Genomic DNA, 12358 nt, shown 5'->3' with positions numbered 1-12358 from the left:
GTGAGTGCTTACATTTAAGTGCAGTGGGAGCATCTGCTGAGCTCATCCACCTCACATCATGCCTTTAGACTCCATGTCTGAGCTCAAACAGACTCCCCAGGGCACATGTAGGTAAGTGCAGTGTGGAAAAGACACCAAGGGTATCTGCTGTTGGCAGTGGGGCAAAAATATGAGCAAACCCCACCAGCCACCTGCAGGGATGCCCTGAGGCCCTTGGGTCTGCTCTGCCCCTGCCACCTACTTTTGGCCAAAGTCCAGACCTCCTGGGTGAAGGGAAGGCAGGGAGGAGGGATAAATTCACTCATGGTGTTAATTATCTATGTATTTTAAATGACTCATTTAAATACCAGGAGGTGCTTAATCCCCTCCTGTGACAGAGGCAGGTTGGGAGCACAGTGTGTTCTGCTGGGCACTGGCACACACAGCTCTGTCATTAGCAAGCTGGCTGCTGCTGGCACATACACACGGATGACAATGTCATTAAAAACATTTTTTCCATCTAATACTCCAAAGGTTATTCTTGGTGACAAGTGCTTTCCAGCTTGTGGCCCGGGCTGAACAACTGCTGCTTCCATTTGTGCAGACCGGCTCCTGCACTGAATCCATATTCAAGCATGACCAGGTCTCTTGGATGCCTTTCTGTTATCTCATCTACATCTACACCTATGTCCTATGGTGCTGTCAGGTGATGAGATGAACTGAGGTCTTGCTGACTCTATTTATCTGACCAGTGTCCAGGTATAACAGAACTGGGTGTCCTCCAAAATGCTTTCCCAAAGCAAAGGGCTATGCTGGTGGAGACAGGCAGGTAGGCACCATCCCACACCAGCAGCTGAAGCCTGAGAAGGCACATGCAGCTGATGGGGACTCCTCCTGGCAGATGGGGCTGTGAAGAGGCATCCTGTTGGTACTTAGGGATGGAGAGAAGTGGAGGGGTCCTTCCATGCCAGGGACCACAAGTGACTTACAAACCAGTCCAGCAGCCCCAGACATGGAATCAGAAGATATATGCATCATGTTTTGTCTGAGCTTGTCCAGAAGAGTCCTGATCACACCAACACCACAGTAATTGCCAGAAAGGTAACAAAGTCCAATCCACATGCTGCAAATGCCTCCTTCCTAACTTAAAACCTTTGGTCAGTGTCTCTAACAAACACTTCCATTTCTCACTGTACTGTACCATAACAGATTCCTGATGCTTGCACACACTCCTCTTACTAATTCCAGCTTTCTCTGGCTTGGCCCCCTTTGGTCCTGGATCTAAGCCTCCGAAGCTGTGGGAACCAGGATACTTCTGTGCAGCAGTGGCAGAAAACCAGCCCCAATGAGCCCCAACACCCCCAAAAAATCCTCTTGGTCCCATCACTGGAGTCAAAGATGAGCCAGAGACAGAGCTGGAACTTGTGTGTTTGCCCTTAGGTCAGGAGCAGGTGTGCTCTCTTTGGGCAGGAGCTGTGCAGCAGGGCAAAGGTGGGAAGTGACCCCACAGGCCTGTGGAAGGGGGTGGGAGTGTGCAGGACCCACTAGGGCAGAGGTCTCTCTTCTGCTTTGCCAAGCTCTGGTTGCCCAAGAAAGTGACATCCAGGGCTGCCTTTCCTATGAGTGCCCAACTGGGAATTCTTCCACCCCACTTGGTCATTTTGCATTGCACTGTGAGGTGCCCAAGCCCCAGTCTCACCTGGAACCCCAGAACTGGAGTTAACATAACACTCATACTGTCAGGCAAAGATAGAGGATTGGGGTTATGGGCTGCAGCAGCTGCCCCTATGCTTCAGAGGGCAGGCAGGAACAGTTCTAGCTCAAGGGCCAATGTAAAGGGCATTTGAGGGTCAGGTGTCCAAATGCAAGTGGAAAAAGTCAGTCAGTGATGACACTGGGTGAGGAGGAAGCATGGTACAGGCCAAAACAGGGACACAGTTCCTGGAGAGTTTTTGGGGGACAGGTGTGGATATCTCTTTGCCAAACTCTTCTTTACCCAAAGGCTGATTTTTGACCAGCACCCATGCAGGACAGCAAAACCTTTGGAGTGCTGCGGGTGCCCTTTGTGGCAACAGTGATGGGAAGCAGCCAGAGGTACCACTGGCCCCACACCATCCATGGCCCTTGGACTACGTCCCCATAGCATAGTAGGCCCCAGGGACAAAGCAGCTCCTTTGATCCCCTTGGCTTTTCCTTCCTGATGTCAGGATGTGTTATTTACTCTCAACCACAGCAGTGATGCAGGGGAGGAGGCAGAAAGGGAAGATGTGCAGCCCAAAGCACAAGGGCTCCTGGGAGGGGCCAGCAGCTGTTATTGCAGGCTGCCATGGGAAGCTGATGGGAGAAACAAAGGGGAAAGATCATCAGCAACAAAAACAGCAGCAAAACCTCCTCTCTGCCAGCTAGACAGGGCCAAGGGCTGCAGGGTCCTCCCAGCAGCACCAAACCAGAGGGCTGGGGTGGTGGGGTGGGGGGACAACCAGACAGAGCCATTGCAACCAAGTCCAGGCAGCCGCCTCAAGGAAAAGAGAAGCGAGCAGAGAGCAAGACCTGAAATGAAAAAACAGCTTCAGAAAAAAATCCCCAAAGGCACCAAACCTGTTGTGTTTTTTTAGCTTGCATATTTTTTAATGGAGTAAAAAAAAATAAAATAAAAGGAACATGCCACAGATGTCAGCCTGGTGCAGATCACCCTTCTGCATGGAGGGCACCAGGGGCCCCATACAGTTCCCTCATGGCAAGCCAGTCCTACCCCACACCCCTTCCCTGCAGTCAGCTGGAGAAGGAAGTGGATAAAAAGCACACAGTGGATACACCACAAGCACAGAAGAAGAGCACAGCAGCACCCCAGGCTGGGCTTTAGCCAGGGATGGCTATGCTGGCACAGGCAAAATAAAAGCTCAACAGACTCTGTATGTCGCAGTTAAAAACAGCAACAACACCAATCTCCCCTTGAGAGCTGCATGTTGAACCCCCACAAAAAACATTTGGGGAGACTCTTGTAATTTTCCTTTAGTGTCACACATATGAGCTCTGGGGCTGATGGGCAGTGGCAGCAGCTGCCCTTGGTGGCTGCTGGCACTACTGGAGCCAGAAGGACCAGTGAGCTCAGTGGGAGCCTGGCCTTGGGGGTCTCTTTCCCATCTTTTTTAGGTCCTTTCCCAGAGGCATGGCAAAGGGAGGGTAAGGAGGCAGGGTTGGATACTTGGTAGCTTCAAACCCAGTGGCTTTCACTCATTCTGGGCTCCCACCAACAAAGCTCAGGCTGCTCATCTGAGAAGGATCCCTCTTCTCTGCCTCATGTATACACATTTATATATAGATATCTGATAAACATTTTGTATGAAAATAAATATTTCATCTGCGTTTTAAGAACCATCATTGCCTCCATCTAGCGACCTGCTATAATGTTACGTCTTTTTGTCCATGACAATCTTCTTCCCATTGCTTTTTCCCTAATCCATGGGCACCTCCTCCCTGCCTCCTGGGGCAGTCAAAAGCACGGCAGCAGGCAGAACTTTACCCTTTGGCAGCCCCTCTCTTACTTTCTGCCTCCCAAAGTTTGGCTTATTTTAGGGAACTTGATGAAAATGGTTCCCTTTTACAGCACCTGTTTCATGATAGAAGAAATTATCTTCATCTCAAAAACACTTTACAAAGAGTAGGATTTTAACATTCTCTTACAGGGCTCTCAATTAAGAAATATGTTTCTAGATAGCACTGTTTATATAGATATAGGTATAGTTTTTATTTATTTTATTACCAACCCAACATTTCAATTTGCAGTTGTTGATGTAACTTATGACATACTCTCATGGTGGTGGGTTTTTTTCTTCTTTATCCTTAAAAAGAAATGCATTTCAAATTAAAATGATGCTTTTTTGTCTGTCTGGTGTTCCTAAAAGGTATTTGAGATGATGTAGGAGTCCTGATGTGGGTGGCAGTTTTTAAGCCCGTACCTGTCAATGGCCTGGAGACCACCAGCGAGGTGCAGGTGCTGTGAAAAATGGCGCAGCGACAGAATGGAAGCACAGCTCTGGGTGGGATGGTGCTGGGAACGTATGGGCACACTATCCAGGTTCTCCTGAATTCATTTCCACCTCTGAGCAGGAGGCCCACGCAGCCAACCTGCCACCACCATCATCCCAAGGAGCCACTGCTGTTTTCCCTGTCCCCCTTGCTCCCCCCAGGGCAGGATGTTTTATTTCTTTAACAGTTGTAAATTAACATAGTTTTCTCTCCCTGCAGTGCCACGAGCTCAAAGTTAATTATACAAAGAGAAATGCCATAGTCAAAATATACATGACACATATTGTATTAGAGGGTTGGGGTTTTTTCTCCTTCCTTTTTTCTTAGCCCAGGCAGGTGATTGAGATGCTACATGCTCCAGCTTTTGTCACTAAATGTGTGTGACTGTGTGTCTGTGTTTGTATTAAAAATATATCAGTCTTGGGATGTTCTTAAAAAAGAAAGAAATGGAAGGCAGCAGGGGAGGAAATGGGTAATAGTGAAAAAGTTTTTTGACTGTGTCATAGTCTTTTGTGGCTTCAGAAATACACATGTTCAGTTCCAGCACTGATGGCAGCTTGAAGCTTTGAGTTTAACTTTTTAATATTTTTTGGATTAAGTAGTAAAAAAGAAAAGAAAAAAAGAATCAGCGTGCTCCCCCAGAACCAAAAAGCAACGAGCAAACAGAAAAAAAAAAGAAAAAAACCCCCACAAATTCCTGAACCAGACTTCTGCAATTCTCAACTAGTAAAAATGAGGAAACATCTCCTTACAGTGGAGGGGTGCTCAGCAGGAAAGGAGATGACCCCCTGTGGGAGAGGTGGCCTTTGGAGATAGTTGAAACTTTCATAATTTCATTGAATAGGGTCAGTGCCTGGATTTATTGTGTTTTATTTCAACACTTGCCATTGTTGCTTTCTTTTGTACCATTTTTGGATGGGTTTTGTCTCTTTGTTTTTTTCACTCTGTGATGGTTTTGCCCTTCTTGGCACGCAGCTGTCCGACGGTCTGGGCAGCGGCAGCCCCTGACAGACGGCCGTCCGTCCCTCCAGTGAAACTGCGCTTCCAGGACTGGTGTGCGGTGAGGTAACAGAGGAGGGGTCCCTCCCCCGGCAGCACCGTCCCTCCACCGCCGCCTAAAACCCCTTGATGTAGCAATAGGCCTCCAGGGTGGCGAAGAGGATGTAGAGCAGCCAGAGGCTGACGAAGAGCAATGTCGTGGCCACTTTGCACCCTCGGGGGCCGCCCAGCTCCCCCCCAAGGTGGGGCCGCCGGCGGTAGAGGAGGACGCTGATGCAGATGAAGGCGAAGATGGTGAAGAGGGTGACGGAGAACGCCAGGGTGCCTGCTGACACCTGGAACTCCTGCCCCTGCGACGCCCAGTAGATCGCTGCCACTGACCACGCCAGCCCGATGCCCAGGAAGACGTTGACAGCGTTGCTGCCCGTGACGTTGGTGATGGAGGCATCAGCATACATGTCCTGGACGGCTGCGGCTTTGCTGGCGAAGGTGTCTGGGGTTGAGGGAGGAGGGAAGGAGAAATCACTGGGGGTCCAACAGGAGAAACAGACAACCGTTCATGCCTGGGGGACAAGGGAGGCTCAGGTGTGTCACCAACCAGGTTAGGACACAGACCAAGAGGCGCACAGTCCCCTCCTAGGTTCAGAGATCCCATGTTGCCAAAAAGCAAGGTGCAGACCTTGCCTGGAGACAGGGCTTTGAGGATACCCTTCCCAGACTAATCCCATCCCATGACAGAGCTTCTCCCCTGAAATCAGGAGCATCTCCAGAGGATTTACCTCCCACCCCATCCCCTCCCCACGGCCACCCCACCTGGTACAGAGGTGCCGAAGGCGACGAAGACAACGGCAGTCACCGAGTCCTTGAGGCCAATGGTGCAGCCAAAGTGGGAGGCGAGGTCGCCGATGACGGCCGTGAGCATGCCGATGATGAGAATGGAGACGATGAAGCAGGCCCAGCCATTGCAGTACTCGGTGGGGGGCACGCAGGCAAACAGCACCTTCCAGAAGACTGTCAGGAAGTGCATCACGTAGTCAAAGCAGGATGGCAGGCGCTCCTCACCAGACTCATCCTCGTCCTCATCACCTGCTGCAAACAACATGGAAGGAGCGGTCCAGCATTCATTCCATTGGGGCAGCTCATGCTTGTCTCCTCCACCCCAAGGCTCCAGGGACTCTGCTCTACTGGGACAAGGTGGAGTGGTGCTGGCCATGACAGTGAATTCAGGGCACACCAGGTCCTTCAGTGATGGATGAGGCTTGGCAAAAAGAATGTCTCCTAGGGACCCCAGAGCCCTCAGGGATGGGGAACAATGTAATGGGATGTTGTACCCACAGAGGAGCAGCCCTGTCCCTGTCCACAGGCAGTCACACAGGAGGTAGTCAACCTGTGGTGATCACCATTGAGTGGCATGAAGAAATTATGCGGGCAAGTGATGTTTTGGACCAAAACTAGTGGAAAGTAATAAAATTGGGAAACTGGAGAGATCTTTTGATCCTCCTGCTCCAGAGCACAGGCTGGGCTATCCACTGTCTCCTATACAGCTGGGTGAAAAACACCCCTTTGAGGCAGATGTGAAACCAACCATCAAGGAAAGGTTCAGAAAGATGCCAAACTGCCATTAATGGCATAGATGTGCCTAAAACACCTTCCCCACAGCTGCCTGGCTCTGAAAGCAGTGAGCTCTCTCATCAGACAACAGCTGGCAAGTCTCTGGGCCTCTTCCTTTACCAGCAGCTGCCTCATGAGGCAACATCTCCAGTCTTCATGTGGTAACTCTTCCTACTCCCAGGAACTCTACTGGCTATGACAGGACATCTCAGGACATCTCCCAGTAGGAGCTACCTGCACTGGCCAGGATCCCAACCAGGATGGGATTTTGCTGCCTGCACACTGCTCATCAGATCACTGAAGCAGCAGGAGCACCATCATCTGACACAGCCTTTGAAAGCTGGCCTTCTGGAGGACTCTGCACCAGAAGATGGATCTCCTGGGCTCCTCACTAACGTACCTGCAAAAGCCCACTATTTGGAGCAGAGGAGCTCTTTGGACTGGCTTTGCTGATGGGTGACCACAGCTGAGCATCAGTGACCAGGGAGATGCTGTCATTCCAGGATGCATGAATCCTGTGGATGTTCGTATGGATTTTCTGACGTCTCACTCACCTGCGCTCACAGTAATGGCCTCCATGAACTGGTCCCTCCAGGAATGTGTCCCTACAACCAAAGCCAGGTTTGTCTTCCTAATCAGCTTGTCCACGGTGCTCTGTTGTGGGAATAAAGATGCACAGCAGTTAAACCAGCTGCTAGTGGGCAAAGATGATCTTGCAGTACATTGTGGTCTCACAGACCCCTTCCAAACTATAGAAGTGTCACAAGTCTCCTACTAGCTAGATTAGGCCATGACTAGGGTTGAGTCCACCTTCTCACTGGACTGGCTGATCCAGACCTCACCAGAGCCAGCTTGTTTGCCACATCTCAATCCTGAATAGGTTCCTTCTTCCCTCAACCCTGCCTCACCAGAGACAGCTTTGCTCCTGCATCTTCCTGCCCACTGGCTTCTTCTGCATCCATCAGGGCCTTCTTGCCTTTCTCTGTCCACCCCCACCAACCAGCAGCTGCTACTTTTGACATTTCTTGTAGACTTCATCCACCCTTAGCTGCATTACATACTTCTTTTCCTCTCTCAACAACCTTTTCCAGCACATGCTGCCTCCTCAGTCCTGCTCTCCAAGGCTGCTCGACAGTGCCACATGGCTTTCCCCTCCTGGAGGACCCCTAGGACACCTACTGACCTTGAACTCATAGGACTCCTCAATGATGACTTCCAGTTTGGGGTGCTCGCCGAGTATTGGTTTGCCCATCTCTGCTATTCTCTTGGCTTCCTCCTCTTCTACTGTCATCTTCCGCTCAGCCACCTCTGTGAAAGAAAGGCCAACACCAAGCTGTGGGCAGCAGCCCTCCAGGACCTCCAGGGCACCATGGGGGCTTGTCTGCAAGGCCTGAACATGGGCTGCTGCAGACTCCTCACAGCAGTTTGGGGGGCAGTGGTGGGGTGTTGGACCACAGAAACAAAGGACCGAGATTTCTGAATATCAGTCACCAAGAGCATAAGCAATGTGGTTTTAATTTATTAACAAAAAAACCCTTAAATGTTTCTTCAGTCTGCATTGGTGCTCTCAGTTGACACCCACTCTCCCATCACCCCTGCAGCAGCCACAGTTTTGGGGAGAGCAAGGTACCAAACCATTCTGCCATTTGGCAGAAGTGCCCTTTAAGACCCTTCTAACACCCTGACATGCTCCCTCATTTGAATTAACAAGAGACAGAGCCTTTTTTCCCCCTTTGAGTAGAAAATCATGGGTGGCTCCTTGTGCCACTCAGTGCTTGATCTAACACTCAGACACACAGTCACAACCACACGTAAACCACACATGAATTGGAAAAATGAACAAGTAATGAAACAAGTAGTTTTTTCCATTCATAATACTGCAAAGGTGCTAAGGCACTGGAACAGGTTGTCCAGAGAAGGTGTGAATACCCTGTCCCTGGAATTCCAAGACCAGGTTGGATGTGGTGTTTGAACAGCCTAGGGAAAGGTGTCCCATGGGAGTGGGGTTGAAACCAGATGATCTTTAAGATTCCTTCCAACACATTCCATTCTGTACTTCCGTATTTAGTTTTTGCTGAAGGAAAGTAAACCAGGACCCTGGGTCAGCAGCATGCTGAGATGACCCTGTGTCAGGCTCAATCTCGCTGATGACCCAGCTAACCCAGCAAGGTGCCTCAAGAGGGTTCTGGTTGCCCAGATGGGAAGGAGCATCCCAATCAGATGGAAGGGTGCCTAGGCCTGGCCCAGGTCTTGTCTTCCACCCACAGCCTAAGTGCAGGAAATGCTGATGAGCTCTCTGTAAAACTGACACCTCAAGAAAGGGGCTGGCTTTCCCCTGGCTTTCCCGTGCCTGAGCAGTCAGGGTGTACAAGCTCCAATACAGGGCCCAGCTGAGCCTGGTAGTGCAAGCTGGAGCTCTTTAGAACCTGGGAGGGCATATCACCAAGGCAGAGCATCTTGTTCTGGCTAAGCAGTGGGTCAGATGTTACCTGAGGTTTCCTGCAGAGCTTACAAATGCCCAGGTAATGCCTCAGATGTGACCAATCTCATGTGGACTCCAACAGATCTCATACTACACACTAGAAGTCACATAGAAATTATGCAGTCACAGGGAAATCTATTTATAAACTCTGACTTCTCTCTTCATCTGCCTGGCTAGATTGACTGCAAAGGCTGTAAGCCTTGCCAGACCTCCTGTGGCAGGTGACATTATTATAACCCATCACAGAAACAGAAAAGTTGCATCCATCATTTAAAATCAATGATGTACATCAAAACCATCACTGCCTAGCTCCAAGACAGCATCACCTGGATTTAGGAACCCCTGTAAGTTTAGAAAAAAATTGCACAGACACAGGAGCACAGCACCTAGAGAAAAAGAGAGGCAATGCAGGGGGATGCAGGGGGCACACCTTTTCACTGAAAAGGTAGTTAAGATCAGAATGGGCTGCCCAGGAAGGTGGTGGAGTCACCATCCCTGGAAGAGATCAAGAAAGAACTTAATGTGGTACTTAGTGCTATGGTTTAGTTGACATGGTGCTGTTTTGTCAAAGGTTAGACAATGATCTTGGAGGCCTTTTCCAATTTTAATGATTCTACAATTCTATGATTCTTTGAAAATGTTCTGCTTTACACTACACTTGGAGGCATGAACTGATGATTATCAAGAACAAGATGCAAGGTACTTGTATTCAGTGGAACAAGGAGTCTCATATCATGTACATCTGTTTTTCTAAGACATAGAACAAGAAAGTCCAGTGTCTTGCTCTACCTGGGAGTGTGTGAAGATAAGCTGTGTCCATCAATGAAAATGCAGGTGGCTCACACATCATTTGCCATAGCACTTATGACATGACTTTGCTTCTGTCTGAGCTCCTCATAACCTGAAGGTCAGGGGCAAAGGCACCCTCAGCTCCACAAAACCCAGCTTGGCAGATGAGCTTGAGCACATGCTGACATATGCTGACAATACAGAACTGAGCAAAAGCACTACGGCCATCCCAGAAGGGTTGCAAAGCCCAGACTTGGTTGACAGTGAGACTCACTACAACCTTCCCTGGAATAAACACATCTGAAAAGCTGCAGTCACAGTTGGCAGCACAGTCACTTAGGCTCCTGCCCACTAGCTGCAGTTGCAGAGCGCAGAAAGCAAATGCCTGGAATCTGAGGAAATGCTCTGAAAATAAGGAATATCAGGCAGGATTTCCTCAGCTTACAACTCCAGGAGAAATGATGCAATGAAACCTCAATCCCCAATCTAACTGATTACAAAAGCCTTTGGCATGGTAAGAGAACATAGAGTCTCACGCAAATGTTGTGCCTCTAGGCAAGGCTGAACTGCAGGCAGGTCTGGAGGCACATGCAATGCAGCAAGTTTTCTTATCTCCACAGGAAATGGTATCCAACACAGCTTTATCCCAGAACCTGGCATCTTGCTTATGCTAGTTTATGTACTTGCACCAGGCAGGACAGTGGAAGATGTGAATCCCTCCCTGAGGAGGAAGATCTCCTGCATCTCCTCTCTGTGTGTGCCACATCCAGGGCGGTTGGGCAGGCTGCATGGGAATGCCTGCCTGTGTTCACAGGACCTTCCCCTTCTGGCATGTGGCTTTGATGTCTCTGCAAGCCACCTGTGGATTACCTACTAATGCAACAACCAAGGCAATCACTTGCCAGGAAGCTTTTAGAGTAAATCAAGCAACACAACCATGTCCAAGAGTGTCTGTCAGCCTAGGGGCTACATGCTATCATGAGCACAGGACCAGAGACCCCACAAAGTGAAGGTGGTGGGAGTCTGCTATTCCAGAAGGCACCTTGCCAGCAGACTAAGTGCTACCAGAGGCACCTTCAAGCCCTAGGTAAGCCACTCGGAGTGAAGAGACAAGCTGACTGGCAAAGGAGACCTTCAGCCTATTGACAGCACACCCAGAGAAACATGAATAAGGGAGGCACTGATGTCACCTCCTCTTCCATGTGTACGGTGAACAGGGTGCAGACAGAAGAACATGGGCACCCAAGATGGCACATCAAAGGGCATCCTGTGGGGACAAGTGATTGAACATGACTGCCCAGCTAGGTCTTTCAATGTCAGCTGCAAGCAAACCATAGGAGAACAGGCACAGGGAGCACGTCCAAATGGGTACCTCATAGAAATGTTAATAGTGGAAGCTTTTGGATAAGGAAGAAAGAAGGTAATTCCTTAATGTCTCATTAAAATTCAGTCACATTTGTGAACGTGCAACAGGAATGTAAAGCACAGAAACCTGACCTAAACCTAAATTTCAAAGGTGCATCTGAAAACATTTAAGCTGCCATTGTATTTTCACTGAGGCTCCATCCTAATGTAGAAGAAAAACACAAGACTCCTATGTCAGTACTGTACTGGATCTTGCTCAATGTACTTATGCAAGTGACCCATAGGTGCTAAATACGAGGCTGACTGTTCTCTGAAATTAAGGCAGTGGCAGGAAGGACAAATTTAGGAGCCCAGCTGATATTTTTTCTCCAGAACCTATACTTGTCATACAGTTAATGTGGGCTGAGCACCTTCAAAGAGCAATATGAAGCACCTACATGATTCCACCAATTCTGCCCACCTATTGTTTAGGACACATGAGCATCTTGGGGTGGGAATCAGTGTCAACCTCTGCAAAACACCAGATCCCATCCTAAGCCTGCTCCAGGCCTGTTGGTTCTGCCTGTTTCAATGGGATGCTGAGGGCTGAGCTGAGCCTGTGTGTACTGACCCAAAAGCTGAGAAGGAATAAACTCTTGCACAAAACCCAGTGGTGAAGAACAATCCCAATGCTCTGGCATTTCAGGGAAGCACTTCAGCCAGCACAGGGTGCACCAGCCTGCCTACAGAGCCACAGGAGGTTGCTATCCTCCCTTGCTTCCATCAGTCCTTGCAATCTATCAGGCTGCTCACTTGCTGCAAGTGTGGAATATGCTCCCACACAGTCTAGTGTAGGGCTGGGGTCTTGGAGGGCTCCTCCAGGAAGCAGAGACAGGACATCCGTGATGTGTCACACATCACCCCAGTATGGCCGCCTGCAAAGAAGACTACCAAGGGCTGAGATAAATAGAACACAAAGTAGGGGGAGCGAGGATGGGGGGGATTGTATGTTGGAAGAGAGATTTTAATTTGGAAGGTCAAGTCTGTCAAGGTGAATGCTGCCAAGCTGCAGCTTAATTATTAACTAGCCTGATTTCTGTTTGTATCTGCATCAGTACCTACTTT

At 49.4% G+C, this 12358-nt stretch overlaps 1 protein-coding gene across 6 annotated transcripts in view; it reads right to left on the bottom strand.

Moving 5' to 3' along the window:
• Positions 1–2578: 2578 nt before the first annotated feature.
• SLC8A3 (solute carrier family 8 member A3) overlaps positions 2579–12358 on the bottom strand; it is a 114388-nt gene continuing 104608 nt past the window's right edge. For 3 of the 6 annotated variants that reach the window (XM_066551176.1, XM_066551171.1, XM_066551172.1), the window contains 4 exons: positions 7802–7926; positions 7173–7272; positions 5821–6096; positions 2579–5500 (listed from right to left, as the gene is read on the bottom strand). In XM_066551176.1, the coding sequence (XP_066407273.1) occupies positions 5124–5500; positions 5821–6096; positions 7173–7272; positions 7802–7926 (878 nt within the window). In that variant the 3' untranslated portion in view covers positions 2579–5123. The remainder of the gene's footprint in view (positions 5501–5820; positions 6097–7172; positions 7273–7801; positions 7927–12358) is intronic. The other 3 variants (XM_066551173.1, XM_066551174.1, XM_066551177.1) reach the window with 2 other exon arrangements.

Source organism: Molothrus aeneus, chromosome 6 (genome assembly GCF_037042795.1).
Source record: "Molothrus aeneus isolate 106 chromosome 6, BPBGC_Maene_1.0, whole genome shotgun sequence".
In the NCBI taxonomy this organism is placed as follows: domain Eukaryota; kingdom Metazoa; phylum Chordata; class Aves; order Passeriformes; family Icteridae; genus Molothrus; species Molothrus aeneus.
This window is presented reverse-complemented; position numbering and strand designations above follow the sequence as displayed.